Source organism: Sinohyriopsis cumingii, chromosome 14, assembly GCF_028554795.1.
Source record: "Sinohyriopsis cumingii isolate HCF-2022 chromosome 14, ASM2855479v2, whole genome shotgun sequence".
Taxonomy (NCBI): Eukaryota; Metazoa; Mollusca; class Bivalvia; order Unionida; family Unionidae; genus Sinohyriopsis; species Sinohyriopsis cumingii.
In genome coordinates this window covers 123,755,056-123,772,258 of record NC_142974.1, presented here as the reverse complement: position 1 = coordinate 123,772,258, position 17,203 = coordinate 123,755,056, and the positions used below count along the sequence as shown (strand labels likewise).

At 36.8% G+C, this 17,203-nt stretch overlaps 1 protein-coding gene across 1 annotated transcript in view; it reads left to right on the top strand.

Annotated features, from left to right (window-relative positions):
* LOC149784759 (uncharacterized) overlaps positions 1 to 16,911 on the top strand; it is an 89,240-nt gene extending 72,329 nt beyond the window's left edge. Inside the window, exons 14-15 of the mRNA XM_089933045.1 lie at positions 2,968 to 5,138; positions 9,071 to 16,911. Coding sequence (XP_089789171.1) covers positions 2,968 to 4,631 — 1,664 coding nt within the window. The 3' untranslated portion in view covers positions 4,632 to 5,138; positions 9,071 to 16,911. The remainder of the gene's footprint in view (positions 1 to 2,967; positions 5,139 to 9,070) is intronic.
* The last annotated feature ends 292 nt before the right edge of the window (positions 16,912 to 17,203 follow it).

Below are 17,203 nucleotides of genomic sequence, written 5' to 3'. Positions count from 1 at the left end.
CTTAATAAAAGTACCACTAGCCAAGAAGGAAATCTTCTAAATAGTGCTGTCTTTCGATCGATCGATCGATCGATCGAGTAGTACGCCATAGGAAACAAACACATCACTGGCTTCTCTCTCTCATCCGTCAGATGATTGGAACCAAATAAATAACTGGGGTTTCTCTCTCTCTCTCTCTCTCTCTCTCTCTCATCGAGAACACCATTGGAACCAAAGGAAAACCAGCTTCTCTTTCACCCATTACACCATTAAAACCAAACATAAAATCAGGCTTCCCTAAGCAGTACAACAATTTAACCTAGCAACGAATATGGAAATACATTTGATTGGCAGTAAAATTGCTAGTACCGTATAGTTACTTTCTGCTACAATAGGGTTCATCAACACAGCAGCACCTTACTGACTATACTGTCCTTGTTAAATGTAAAGTTTCACTTCTCTATTGATTACATATTTCACAGAAGTGACTGAACACGAAACTGGATTTTCTCAGTGTTAAAAATAGCAAGCATAAAAAAATTCTCAAAATGTTTCATACAGAAAATTCGGCAAAAGCAAGAATAGAAAACTTATATTCAAAATCACCTGGTTGATAGAGAAAGATGTCATGGACTATGCCGTTCAAGTCCTTCAATACCTTTTACCTTGGGTTTTACTTCAGTACAGTCTAGATTAGAACATGACGCATCAAGTAGGATATATGAATGATTTACTGCACTCCATTGTACTGGTCTTGCATCTGACTGGTTAAGTTTCTAGCATTTGAGAGGTTGTATTTCATCACTAAATATAATCATACTTGGTAAAGTGGCGAATATCATCTTGTTGGATGATCTGTTTTGTTTGATCACGACGTGTATGCTTATATTTTACACTGAACATGTTACATTTTGAGATCTGGAGACTAGATTTCTGATCCAGTTTAAGGTCATGGATAAGCTTGTTTAGGAGCAAGTGATTTCATATTGTTTCCAAGTGACGTTTATACATTTATGTCGGTCTTCAATATTGTTGCATTTGACATTGAAGAAATTTATGAGACTTCAGCATTGTCGGCTATAACCTTGGAGAAATTTTATCGGATTTCAGAATCTCTGCTATAACCTTGACGACTTTTTACCAGACAACACTATTGCTGTCTATGACCTTGATGACTTTAACCTGAATTTAGTATTGTTACCTATAATTTCGAAGAAATGTTATCGGACATCAGTAGTGTTGCCTATACCTTTGAAGAAATTTTTACCTGACTTCGTTATTGTTGCTTATAGCCTAAATGAATTTTATCAGACTTCAGTATTGTTGCCAACAGCCTAAAGATATTGTATCAAAGTTCGGTATTGATGTCTAAAATCTTAAAGAAATTTTATGAGACTTCAGTAGAATTGACTATAACCTAAGGATATTGTATCAGGCCTCAGTATTGTTGCCCATAGCCTAAAGGAATTGTATCATCAAAGTTCAGTAATGTTGCCTATAACCTTAAGAAATTTTATCGAAGTTCAGTAGTGTTGCCTATAGCCTAATGTAATGCATTAGACTAAAGCAAAACAGATAGAAGAGATTGACATGACGCAATGTTTGGCAAATAGGTAGATAGAGTTGTGTTATTACAATGCAACATAAGTAAGGTAAGTGATATCAGACCACCTTGGGTCTCTTGTCTGCATGCATTAGTAGATTGTACAGCCCATAAGCACGCGTATAAAAGTTATATTAAGATATTACAATGCTACATAAGCCAAGTAACACATATAAAAGGTGTGTTCAGATCAGGGTCTCAACTCAGATTATCACAAGGGCTACAGGAGTGTAATAAATTCGTTACCCTCGGTATCACCTGAAATGGATTTTCTTTACATTTAATGTCACCATGTCACCTGAAATGATTTTGTATTGCATTTATTGATCACCTGAAATAGTTTTCTTTTATATTTGATATCACCTTAAACGGTTTCTCCTTACATTTAGTATTGCCTAAATAAGGGTCTCTTAACATTTTGTATCATTTTAAATAGTTTCTCTTTACAATTAGTATTGCCTAAACTGGTTTTTCTTTACATTAAGTATTGCCTAACTGTTTTATCATTACATTAGATATTGCCTAAATTAGTTTTCTTTCCATTTAGTATTGCCTAAATTTGTTTTTCTTTACATTAAGTATTGTCTAAACTGTTTTATCTTTACATTAGGTATTGCCTAAATTGGTTTTTCTTTACGTTTAATATTGCCTAAATTTGTTTTTCTTTACACTAAGTATTGCCTAAAATGGTTTTTCTTTACATTAAGTATTGTCTAAACTGTTTTATCTTTACATCAGGTATTGCCTAAATTGGTTTCTCTTTACATTAAGTATTGCCTAAACTGGTTTTTCTTTGCGTTTAGTATTCCTCAAATTGGTTTTTCTTTACATTAAATATTGCCTAAATTGTTTTTTCTTTACGTTTAGTATTGCCTAAATTTGTTTTTCTTTACACTAAGTATTGCCTAAATTGGTTTTTCTTTACATTAGGTGTTGCCTAAATTGGTTTTTCTTTACGTTTATTATTGCCTAAATTGATTTTTCTTTACGGCTGTTTACTTGAACTCGCCCATCTTATTTGTTGGGCATTTTCATCACTCTGCTCGTATTTCTACAAACCTTAGTTGTAACGTATGAAATATATGTAATGACTGTCATACAACTGATCTTGTTTGTGAGCTGTAATTACCGTTTCTTCACAAAACAATCAGAAGATTTATAACAGTCAGGAAATAGATTTATAGCTGGCTGTGTGCCAATTATGTTTGACAAAATGACGTATAAACATTGCAATTAGCAATATGTCTTGTTTGTATCAAGATATAACTTGAAAAATTACGTAAGCTTTTAATACTAGATTAGGTAGTTAGCTTCATTTAAAGTACTTTCTGGCTTGGAAACAGTTTATATATAATTTCCAAACATTGTAATTTTTCATATTTTAGCCCATGCTAATCTTGTGCCAGTCCAAGTGGGCAGTTCTGCACCAGCCACAACAGATATTCCCACTTCAGTCCAAAATTCGGGCCACACACCAGATGCCGCAATATGTTCCATGTCATCCCCTGCAGTTGATCCTAGTGCAACTAGAACATCTATTACCCAACACGTGTCAGCATATGGCCACAAGACATCACCAACAGATGCCATGCAAACCACGGCATTAGGTTCCAGATCATCTACAACTGGTGCGTTCATGCAAGCCCAAATATCTGGATCTACACCATCCACAGCAACTAGATCTACACCTTCCACAACAACTGGATCCACAACAGATGATGTCATGCAAGCAGCAGCATCCACGATCACAACAACTCCTGTGCAAAGCCCAAAATATGTTCCCACATTTGATGTTATACCAGCAGAAACATCTGCTTCCACGCCATCCGGAACTGATGGTCTCATGCAAGTCCTAACATATGTTTCTGCACCATCTCAAACATACAGTTCCACAACAGCTGATGTCATGCAAACAGCAACATCCAGGTTAACAATATCTTCTGTCATGCAAACCCCAAATCCTGGATCCACAACTGCTAATTTTATGCAAGTCTTGACAGTTGCTTCCACACCGTCCTCAACAAATATTTCCACACCATCCGCAACATGTAGTTCTACAACAACTATTTTAACACCATCTGCAACGTTTAGTTATACAACAGCTTCTAGTATCAAAACAGTAACATCCGGTTCGACAACAACTGAGGTCATGCAAGCGCCAGCATCTGGTTCAGAACCATCCACAACTGCTGCTCTCGTGGTTGCTCCAATATCCAGTTCCACAGCAGCTGATCTCTTTCAGACCCAAACATCAAGTTCCGAGCCACCCACAGCTGCTGGTCCAATGCCTCTGTCAACATCCAGTTCCACAAAAGCTGTTGTCATGCAGGCACCAATAAATGTTTCCCTACCATCCACACCTGCTGGTCTCATGCAAGGATCAACATCCAGTTCCACATCAGCTGATGACACACAACCCGCAGCAGTTGAAGATACTGACAGGTTCATGCACATTGCATGTCTGTTGGTAAATGTTGGATCCAGGGTCCTTAGGCGTCTCCTCCTGTATCATATAGTCACACCAACATGTACTCTGGACCAATACCTTGCCAAGGAAAGAATGGATATTGACGATCTAAGGAAGAGGAAAATAATTAATAAATCTCAAATGGACATCTTGTTTCCAATGGGCGGAAGTACCAACCTGCGTGATTATGATATTACACTTTTATCTGTATTATTTACAAACATTGTACTTACTATAAGTCAACAGGAGCTGAATATGATACAGTTTTTGAGAGATAAAAGAAATGAAATATTTGCTCATGCAAGTTCAGTCACAGTGAATTCAAATGATTACCAGACATTTTGGAATGACATCTGCAGAACAGTGGAGGCTCTAAGTAAGCAATGTAATGACCCAGATTTTGAAAATGATATATTAAGAGAGATTCAAGGCATCCAGGTGTCAACAGTTCAAGGTACAACTTTCCTTGATACGCTACAAACATGCCCCAGAAGGATTGAAACTCTTGAAAGGCTTGTACAGGCTTTGATATCCAGTCAAACTCAAGAATCAAATAAAGCACCTGATGGCTATGATTTGTAAAGGTCTTCACAGAGTCTCAAAGCAGAATCAGTCAGTATTGACTAGCTACAGATGATGTCATGGCAACAGGAGATAGTGTACACATAAGTGATTACACAAAAATAAGCCCCATCTATGTGACATTTTTATAAGTAAACCTGCCCACCACATTAATTTTCGAGGATTTTCCCTAATCTGATTGCAGACATTTATATAATAAAGTCTACGCGTACTTTGCAAACTTTACAGTTGAATATAATGTTTATCGTCGCTGCATTTAACTTTTAATTACGTTTTCCAGCTTTACAATAGCAGTTATTGATATTTTGTTACACGTTACTGAAAACTGGTCAATGTTATGGAGAAAAAAAGGATCAACTGCCTTACTGAGACGGACCCGTCAGGGTTGGCAGGTCTGAGTTTGGCCACTGAGCGAGAACATGGATGGTTAACCTGTAAGAGTTACTACCCTTCATCTGTATGAGATTTAGATGGAAAGACGTTGTCCTTCAGGGATAGCTTTCTAAGGTAACAGAGTAATCAAAATGATCATGTCACTAAGTGAATTCAGAGAACACAATTTACAAGTTAAAAGAAAAATGCTTTCTGGAACACAATTCTCAAAAAAGCTTTTAAATCACCTTTTCTCACAAACGACTGGTCAGGAATGATTAGCTTTAGCATATAGCTTGATGGTTTGACACAGACTGATGTGACTGAAGATAGTACAGAAATGTTCACACAACTTGTTGCATAGCTATTCAACAGAATTTGAAGAAGAGCTTTCAGAAAACTACCAAAGAATTTTCTCTCAAAATGCTTCGTGTCCTTTGCTTTTTGGTTGATATCAGTCCTTCTTAGACCTCTAGTTTCGATAGGCATACAACTAAATTGGGTCAAATTGGTTATGTAGAGAAGGTTCTCTTAGCTGACCCTATGGTCCTGCTTCTTTTGTATATTTATCAATCAATATGCCATAATTTCAACCTTTCCATTTCTGCTGGACCCATTTCAGCTGTATGTAGGAGAAAACATTCTGCCATGAAGGTCTCTAACAATTGCATACATGATGATGATCCAACACCCATTACAGCTGGCATTACTAGATGTAGAAAAAGACATTTAAAATTTATCATTTGTTCTCAGCAACCTCCCCAACATACATTGACCAAATATGACTGAAAGCATCTAGGTATGAACATGTTTTAAGTTTGTATAATTGTGACGTTAAGTCTCCAACCACTGTGTACAAAAACTGACAATCCTATCATGATTTCCTCTCCACACAATCTAAACAAATTTAGGAGACCTCATCTTTAGGCGAATTTTTATTCTCTCAAAAGTCATTCGACAAACTTTTACCAAATCTTTCAGGAAGCAACAAGACCTTTTTAATTTGTCAAACTGTTATCAATATGTCATTCAGTATAGCCCCATTCAGTAACATCATTATCTGCCCTTTCTTTCCGAACTCTTTAGTTTAGGGATTTTGCGCTAAAAGCATTCCAGTAGGTATTGCCGCCTGTCAACATTCACTGATTGCAAAACAGAATGAAGTTAATGAAATTGTATTTCTAGCCATGGGTAAACTTTGCAAATAAATGCACTAAATAAATGCTCCATAAAGTAATTAAGTGTTAGACCCAATGTATACAATGATATATCTAAGCGTATGTGTATAACCTGTGCATATACTTGTAATAACAATGTAGAAGATGATAATTTGGGAATAATAAAATAGTGAACACACAATTCCTTTTCAATTCAACTACAATAACAGCACTAACATATTAAAATATTCTAATTACAATTAAACTGAATTCAACAAATTTCGACTAATTGAACGAAAGCCAGTTTGTAAATGCATAATTGAATGAAAGCCATTTTGTACCAGTATTTCAGATACATCATCAGATATAATCTCTGTTACTAAAATAATTACTTCAGATAACTTCTCCCGCAAAGAAAACCACCATAGATTTGACTGAATTATTTTTGTATAAAAGCCTTGCCAAGATTATCCGACAAAATATTGCAGCACCTGACTACTAGCCACATGTCTACTAAGTGAATGCACTAGGGCCTAAGGCAACAACATCCAACAAAATGAAATATCTAAATGTGTAAACGGTGTGCAAAACTGACAAGATGTTGTTTATTCAAACAGATCTGAATTTAACATTTTCCAAAATTTCCATGGTTGACTTACAGATGGCAGGTATATGTTACGATTGCCAGTGTGCATGCTATAAATGATTGTCAGTCTGCATGCAATAAATGATTGACAATGTGCATGCTATAAATGATTGACAATGTGCATGCTATAAATGATTGACAGTGTGCATGTTATTAATAATAGAGGGCATGCTATGAATGATAGTGTCCATGCTATAAATGATTGACAGTGTGCAAGCTATAAATGTTTTACAATGTGCATGCTATAAATGCTTGGCAATGTGCAATGCTATAAATGATTGACAGTGTGCATACTATCAACGATTGACAGCGTGCATGCTATAAATGATTGACAGTGTACATGTTATAAATGATTACCAGTGTGCATCTTATAAATGGTTACCAGTGTGCATGCTATAAATGATTGACAGTGTGCATGGTCTAAATGATTGCCAGTGTGCATGCTATAAATGATTGACAGTGTGCATGCTATCAACGATTGACAGTGTGCATGCAATAAATGATTGACAGTGTCCACGTTATAAATGATTGCCAGTGTGCATGCTATAAATGATTGCCAGTGTGCATGGTATAAATGATTGACAGTGTGCATGATATAAATGATTGACAGTGTGCATGATATAAACGATTGACAGTGTGCATGATATAAACTATTGGCAGTGTTCAGGCTCTAAATGATTGCCAGTGTGCATGTAATAAATGATTGACAGTGTGCATGCTATAAATGATTGACAGTGTTCATGCTATAAATGAGTGATAGCGTGCATGCTATACATGATCGACAGTGTGCATGATATAGCTTGCATGCAATTGCTTCATTGGCTGTACGATCGTGACCTCTTTCTATGACTGGATTCAGTTTTTAAGACGTCTTTGGTGAATGTATCTGACAATAAGTAAAAAGTCATAGGATCAACATGATATTTTTTCATACTCCTACACATGTCCACATGACGAATGAATCTATAATACAGCTGGATATGCAGCCTGGATAAATACATACACAAGATCTACCACATGCATGTTTTTACACGGTTCCCAACTTTGAAAATGCTAACAGGTACATGTACTAAACTAAAATAAGGCTCTTAAATGTATATATTATTTAGGTTCTATTCCACATTTATGCCAAACAATAACTAATATTCTCCATAATCTAGTGTAACACAGCAACTCACCATGGAACAGAGGAAGAAGCCTATTTCCTTCAGTGTCAAGCTGTCAAAGGTCACTGTGGTTTAAACAAGATGTGTTCTTCAGAATCACACACGTTGACGTCACAGAACTTGGCCACACGTTGCAGTTGACTTACAATTTGGACAAAGAAAAGTCTGTTGATTTAGGTCTCAAAGGATCGAAGGACTATGCCACTATAACTAAAACAAATGGTCTCTGTATACACTGTTTAGTTCTTGATCATATAATTTTCATTACATTAATTTCTTGATCGGCTTAGATTTTTACAACATGGGTATGTTTGAAAACAACCTGTAGATTTAAAGGTCAACGGTCTGTAATCAATATGACTGGCTGAAAGAAGATAAACGTATTTTGCATAACAAGTTTAACAGTAGACAGCATATCTCAATTAATGTTTGCTGAAGACATGCACTTGATGTACGAAGGATGAAAACTGCCTTGGTGGTCAGAGACAAATTGTGAAACTCAAGATAAATATAGGTTTTGTGAAGAAAGAAACTCCCCTCAAAAGTACATTCCTGGACGTGACTATGAGGTTTGATTAGACTTAGTGAAATAAAGAAAACTGTAGTTTCTTTTTATGTCTAAAGGTCAGAGATCAAAGTTCAGTTGAAGACAGTTTATCTTAACCCATTAATAAATAATTGCTAGAGTCAACCATATTCTACTGGGGAAGCGATAGACTGTACTGTTCATGGTAATCATAACTTTTTGTTTACATTTCCAAAATTATTCAAAGATTTTGTTCATGCTGAAGCTGAATCATTATGAACGAAACAAATAATTAAATGGTCATTACTTACTCAACCTTTTGACGTTGTAGTGGTAGGTCTTTATTTTTACAGCAATATTTCTGGCATGCCTACATGTTCAGATTACAAATTGTAAAGTAGTCATTGCTTTAGGGGCACACGTTTTATAGAGGGTTTATAGATTGGAGATTTTTTTTCTTCAATAACTTGACTGCTCATATCTAGATCATGATCTGAGATAAAAGTGCTCTTTAATGTTTAGACAGTAATGTTTTATTCCTTCATCTAATATAAGTGATCATACCTTTTCAGCTGTTGTTCCACCAGGACAGCATATGCAGCACCTACGATATCATCCGCTGAATAACACCAATGTGTTTATGGATTTCTCATGATCATGAAATGTTTTTCACTTTGAACTCAGAATAGTGTATGTCAATGATGAGCTGGAAACAGCTATTCTTCAGCTAAAACATGACACTACAAAGAGGTACCCACCACCATTGACCAAAGTTACACAACCACGCATGCATGAAAGTCACGCCTTATTTATTGGTGATTCAAAGGCTGAAATAAAAAAAGAGAGAAAAGTACCAGTGTGTTACACTAAACTCACAACAAATATCTGCTGCCAAGGCATGGATCATGAAACGTGTTAATGTGGATGGGTTTATTGGCATTGATGACTCCCGTCTTGTTCTCCTACACTGCTCTTTCCAAGGACGTGCATCAGGGTCACCAGGATTTTGGATCAGCCCAGGCGATGGTCAAGCTTATGTACTGCTGATGCTGCTGTGTGGGTATCCAGATTAGTGCTATGATGAGAATTGCAAAGATAAAAGAATTGGAATGCTACCCTCTGACCTTATAGAGCAGGGTGTTTATATGGCATCAATCTATGACGATATGATCAAAACAGCACCATTGATTGTCAGGAAATATTTCAAAGTGATGCTGCTGATGAGGAGATGACAAATTCGGGAACTTTCTGAATCTCACTTAAACCAAGTTGAATAATTTTAATAATAAATCATGGGGGTTTTGTAAGTTGAACTTTAGCTGAGAACTAAATACTTTTCCTAAAGATCAAATGACATATTACTTAGATTCAAACATGCATTTACTGAGATTTAACTAATTGTTTGAAATAAAGGCATTCCTTACAAATCAAGTCAGTAACGCTAGATGTAATTGGTTCTTCAAGAGCTGAAACAAATAAAATAGATGGAACACGCGTGTTATGCAAAGACCACATAAGACAATGTGCTTCCAAGGAATGAATCTTGAATCTTGTTAATGTGGATGGGTTTGGTGGTATCGATAATTCATATCATGTTCTCCCACACTGTTCTTTGTCAAAGGAACACGGGGGGAGCGTGGTCTTGGATTCATCCAAATAATGATCACGACTACATTGTGCTGATACTGCTTTGTGGATATCGGATATCCAGAGTGTTATTACAATAACAAATACCTACCGTTGAAAAAATCTGAAATCCCCATAACTGCTTCTCAAACTATGAATATATCAATGAAAGGGTATCATCTCTGTCAAGAAATATTTAATTATAATGATAAAATGAGGAAATGTTTGAGCAGTTTACATTAAGAAGTAGCAAGTATGAAAACTTAACAAATATGTATTGATGTACAGTGATTGTAGAATAATCAGACTGCAAATTCAGTGTGATATGGACAGGACAGCAACCGTTGCTTTGATCGTAAAATTGGTCATATATATGGAACACTTATTTCTTGAACGAAGATTTGGATTCAAATATTTCAGCTATAGTATATTGTTGGTTTTCACCCAGAATCATAGTTTCATCTAAATCTCTGTACAATTATTATATCTCGTACAGTTATTATACCAATGTGAAATATACAATGACAACTGAATGGCAGAGTTGGCAAAATTCCAAGTAAATTTCCTCCAGAAGCATGTCCCAGTACTTCTGTATGCCACTAAATTGATATACAATCAATTAATCATCACATAATCTGTCCATAATCTGCATAAGTCAAGTAGCATAACGACACTCATAAAATCCTATTTTAGCCTTTACTGAACAAATGGTCATATGGACACGGGATTTCAACTTCAAATACATTTCCCAGTTACATTCACATTAGGAATATTAGCCTATTACCTTGTGAATCCAGCCCTACGTAAAGACGAACACCGACGTTTCCTGTCTATCTAATATAGAGAAAGGTCAGTAACTCTTGCCAATTACCTCCCTTTGCCACCGGCAAATGTCTCTAGGTTTTAGTGTCGCTGTTGTACTGGATACAATCCAAACATTTAGTGTGCAAATTGGACCATCCCATTTTCTTTAGGGGATTGATTATGTTGGATAATCATTCTCATGCAGGTTGTATAAATTTGTTGTACAATTTCTGCCAAACTTGAGTGACTTTGCCACATTTATTGAATTAGCCTCTTTAGTACAAAGTTACAACACACTACCGTTCAACTTATGTTGTCATTTAGTAGTTAGTTTTTTTCTTCAATTATTCCAATAATAACGGAGTTGTTTTTAGTGAGTCATTAAGATGCTGTATTGCTAACGTATGCTTTATTTTCCTTTATTGTGCCGTTTCAGTACAGATGTGAACTAAAAGCACGAAATGCATAAGTTCAAATGAAAGTCTAGAAGACATCATATGCTACAATGATTATTTTTATTACTCCATTAGTAACGGTGAATCACTAATTTATGCTATGATTTCACTTCTTGTGTCTTTTCAGCAGAAATGTCAACTAAATGTATGAAATGCAAATTAAGAGCAAGGGATACAACCATCACTCTTGCATATGTTAAGGTATATCGTCTATAATATGCGTGTGAAATTTTTGGTCAGATGAAGTCTTAACTACTGTTTTAGCAACATGCTGAATTGCTCATGTATGCTTTGTTTTCCTTCTTGTGTCGTTTATTGAGATATGTCTACTAAATGCATGAAATGCAAAGTTCAAAGCAATAGTCGATAAGGTTTCAGAGGGAAGGAAAACCCGAATAAGTCGCGGTAGTCAGTACACATACAAGACAACCTAAAGCTCGTTGTTTCTGATTCAGACTCATTGGAGGACTCTCCTCCAATTTTTGTTAGCCAGTGGGCACAAGATTTCCACGTGTCCTAGCATGTCCTTCGTACCCGTAAGTCCGGGTTCATACGTGGTTGAAGTGGATGCAATTTTTTTTACCACTGCACCGTTTCCGGCCATCCAACCAACCATTAACCGCCGTCCAGCCGTCCTCTTTTGGGTACGTTTTCCTTGCAACAGTCCATCCAGCTAGGATTTACGTGTATCGTAGTGACAGATCTATCCGTTTAGCTATACCATCCGTGACATACCCTTAATATGACAGAATGTTCAGTAAGAAATCTATCTGTCCAACCAAACCCCTGAAGTGGTCAATACCGTCAGCATGCCGACCATATGCCGGGCAAAGCTGGTGACATTTACGAAGAGGACTGACTTTAGTCGTCAACACTGTCTCAAATGATTTATCCAGGGCTGCAAACAGACCCAGATTGTGACTCGATGAAGAGTGCGTGTGACGAATCACCTACAAATTAACTCTGATCTGCCCATGGTATTGATTGCATTCAGCTTTAATGATGCTACTACCGCTAATACAAGGTTATGACTTAAGGCAAATTGCGACGAATAATAAGAGACACTGTCCGTCTGGCACATTCCATAATCGGCTAAAACTAAGATGATCAATGACCAGCTTTCGGGTAGAATTTGTGAGCTTTCTTCTCAGAAAGGCAAGTCTCAACGACAGTCTCATCTCAGTGACTCTTTGTGTTCAGTGCTAGATTTTGGCCTCATTGGCGATTTTCTGATTGCCAAGAAATCTTACATTAGTCACGCTTGTGAAGCGACGACCATGTTTGCAAAGTCACCGTTGCTTTTCAGAGTAAGACCTGAACAGCGCAGAAACTGCCTCTACAACTCTCCCCTCCGTCCACACAAGGGTTTCATAACATTCAGCCCCAGCCATTGTGGAGGGACGTTAAGCAGACTCGATACAATGTATCTTTTCAGTACAATGTGAGCCAATATTGATCTCAGCCAAATGCCAGGTTACTACAGTTTAACCGAAATAGAGGTCAGTACTACAGAGGCAATACAAAACCAAATTTATTTGCCTTCAACATCCGAGCCATAAATATTGATATACCTTCCCCGCCACCTGCAGACAGTCTATATGTGGGTGATTGACTCCAGCAATTTCCGGCTCATTGGATCTCCATATTTCATCAGAATCATTGGATGATCCAAGGGCTTCTGGTTGAACTCATCCACCGTGCTCCCCTTTCTTCCTTTCCCCTCTTTTTCAACCATACCATCAGATGGGAGAAAGAGGCCTTTCTACATCAGAAGATGCGGTCATTCATCGAAAAACAGTCAGTAGAGATTGTGAAAAGCCTACAATCTCTGGGGTTTTATTCAAGGATCTCTCGTATTAGGAAAGCAGATGGCAGGTATAAACCCATCATAAACTTGAGCTTCCTCAACCAATTCATTGCATCTCCTAAATTCACGATAAAGAAAGCGAGATCAATCCATCTCTCTACGCGACAGGATAAGTATGACATGAGACTTGGACTGTCTGAAGCATATTTTCACATTCCTATCTACCCCTTGTCATGGAATTTCTCCTTTTTGTCTACCGCGACACATTGTTTCCGTTCATGGTCACACCCTTTGACTTCAGCATCAGCCCTTGGGTTATTACAAGGTCATGGATTCTGTCCTCAATCTGTTCCGATCGACTTCATCTACAACTATCGTTCCGTTTCTGGACAACAGCCTCCATAACATATAGTAAGCTATATCCTAACCAAGGCAGGAACGATCTCACATTTACATCTACTCGGCTCTTTAGTGAACTTGGAATATTCCCAATTCTGTCCATACCTGAATTTCGTCCATTTGAGTATGGAGTATATCGCCATTGAGAATCCGCTGCGGATTCCTCGTGCTCGTGTAATCAGAATCGTCTAACTCTTAAAGCGTGTTTCCAACAGGATATTGATTTTGGAGAGATAGTTCTTGCAACTCCTTGGATTATGCGATGGGGTAGCGGATTTGATCCCGCTCGGCCGTCTTACTTAGGACATTCGTAGCACAGTGGTGCTCCTTTTCAGGAGCCCCCGATCAATCACTGATAATCATGTCCGAGATACGATCATTCTTGTGCCAGTACCGCAACCCAGGTTCGATGACCATAGAAATCCTGCTGGGGAAGCCCCAAGTGAAAATAAATGTCTGTACCGTAGCCAGTACACACCGTTGGGATACCCAACTGTTACCGCACTTTACAAATGTTGGGTGTACGTGGGAACCAGTGGAGAGGCCTCTACACATCAACGTTTTATAAACAAAGGCTGTAATCAATGCCTTTCTCTTCTGAAAGGATCATCTCACATACAATAGATATGCAAGATGATTATGATAACCCCTCCCAGATGTGACAAATCTTCTTCAGCAAGCGATTGACCTGCCCAGGACGATTCCCAACAACACAAAACTTCACAAGCAACCAATGTGTTCCTTCCCAACCCAGACTGTCTTCTTCTGCACGCTTGACTTTTATCTGTACTACCTAGCAAGACGAATAATTTAAACCTTCGAGGATGTAGTAATTCTCGAGCACAAGAAAGCCATACACTCTGAAGGCTTTTAAGTCAAAGTTGCATATTTTCAGGGACTGGCACCATCTTAGTAACCTTGTCTCTCTAAGTGGCTCAAAACCTCAACTGTCTGACTTTTTCAGGCTCATCAAGGAGAAACAATTTTCCCAGTTCCTATCAAATGCCACTGCTCCATGATCTCGAACATGTTCCGGCATCATAGACGATGTGATATTGGGCATGATTAAAACGTTTCGGATCGTTAAACCAATTTTGATCTCATTCAACCAAAATCCCTCACCCCGTTTCCAAAATGAAATTTGTCCCGAGTTTTATCGTGGCTTGATTCAATAAAATTGAAACTTGTGCCTGCACTTCGCTAAAGTTACTATCATACTAAACGTTTCCTGATAGGTTTAGCTTCAGCATGTATGGTAAGCTAGCTACATGCCTTTTATGTTGACTTGAACTATCTTCATTCCAAATCAGATGGTCTATTGATCCTCTTCACACAACCAGTGTTTGTATCCTGTTGAGATCTATCAGATATCAGACAAGCTGTTGGCTGGCTTGCAGAGTCAACTGTTTTTATCTCAGAGATTTAGTTTTGCATAGGCAAACCTCGAATTGGGTAGGCCCGGTGGTGGTTGCTGTGACAGCCACCAGACACAGTTAAAACAATCAACACAGTTTGTCATGTTCAATGGATTCAGCAGAGAAAGTTTGTAAGTAAGATTTCAATAATTATCTTCTTAACTATATGCAGTTTTCATAGGTCAATTGAACCTATGCTGTATCGCGTATGCAATTAGGAGAATGGATTATCGTTTGCATGGAGAATCCAGCCATCAATCCTCAGAAAGATGACCGATGTAGATGTCGGATACTCAGCATTCCCTCCTCCTATCACCTATTTCTCATAACGCAATGTAGTTGGGGAGTGTATTTGAAGGAGAAAGCATGTTTTTTCCATTATGGTTCTCAGAGAATACTTATCAAGTCACATTACCTAACATACGCCCACAGCCATCCAGCTGTGCAAGAATCTTCTTTTAGTATATATATCATCTAAGACCAAGCGATACCTGGTGGTAGCAAGGGGAAGTAATGTGCCCTTTGTCTACATCATGTATACAGGAAAAAATGATTTTCATCTTTTATTAGGGCTGGATTCGCGTGGTAGCAAACTAATATTTGTAACGTAATTTAATTGTATAAGTATTCTCGAACAAATGATTTATTGCCTTGAATAATTCATAAATGTTTTCAAGGGTGCAAGGTCATGTGCTTAATATTACTATTTACATTGGAAAAGAAGGAGAAGTATGTGCTACATTATATACACGTACATCTTGACACAGAATATAAACTGTATGAGAAACATTGAAAAGATGATAACTATGACATCAAAAAAACATTCAGTCGTAAAACGTACTGGCTTCTATAATCTTTTAAGCATGAGTTGAAAACACGGGGGAAACTTTTTGCAAAATATAGTCGCCAATACGTGTTCTGTTCTGTTCTAAGCTGATAAACTTTCTCCACTCATTTTATACAACATCATAACAAATTTAAAACTACCTGTGTGAGATTAACAAAAGTTGTATTGGGTGATATGTTATAATTACATCCATAGTTATGTAGTTATAAAATAAAGCAACTCTGTTTCATTACTTATTCTTAAACGACATCCCAAGTAAGTTTGCACAGATACAGAGGACAGTCATTTGTGAGAATCAGGAAGTGGGTTGGTATTCTAAACTTATTTCCTTATGAAACAAACTGTTCATTTCATCGGCAAACTCCAGAGCCACACGTTCAAAATGTGTTTCTCCAGAATCCTTGTTGCGACACGGTCATTTATCTCAATTCAGTCAAGGAAACAAATATGTGTCCATTAAATTGTGGAATCGTTTAACTTAAATATAAAACTTCTGTATAATACGACGTATTTTGCAGGCATTCGATACAACGTGTTTACGGATGTTTTATGGGTTTTAACTTTTACGATCATATCAAACGACATTGAAGAAATTATCAGGTAAAGTTAATATATTTGGCTCAGTCTGAGTCATTACTGCAGCATTTACCATTGCTATTTTGTTATATGTATGAGTACCAAATTTTTACAGAGCTAAAGGATTTCAATTTCAAAAGAAATATATTTTCAAGAAACATTTAATATTGTTTCTTAATTTAAATTATTGTTTTCTTCAGAGTTTGAACATTTTACATTTAGACGGCACCAATGAGCTATTGGGATGATATGCTATTGTACGGACTGTAAGGATTGAATAAATTCCTTTTATAGATTTACTAACAACGTGCATATAATTCTCAGTGTGAACAGCAACAACAATTTTTTTCATCTTCAAAGTTCTCTTTATTCCAGAACTGCAATCTTAGTATTTTGTATCAAATGACTGTTGTTGTTCTTTGAATGAATTTAACATTATTCTGTTTGAATGTGAATAGCAATATACTAATCATTGCAAGTGAAGAAAATATGACACATATAAGACTAAGTTTATTACTAAAATCTTTTCTGATGAACAAATGTAATATACAATAGTCTGTTTAGCAAAATGGTATTCAATTTTAGATTACACTGGACAACAAATTTTTACAAAAGTCATGTTACTGAAATAAAATTAGTCAATTCTTATCAATTTTTATGTGCTGAACACGAATATAACAGTCAAATTGCAAAATTGGCTCTAGTTTTTTTGTAATCTGCAAGAAATTAATGTTTACATAACGAAATGCATTCCAATAGTAAAAGGTCAACTGTAA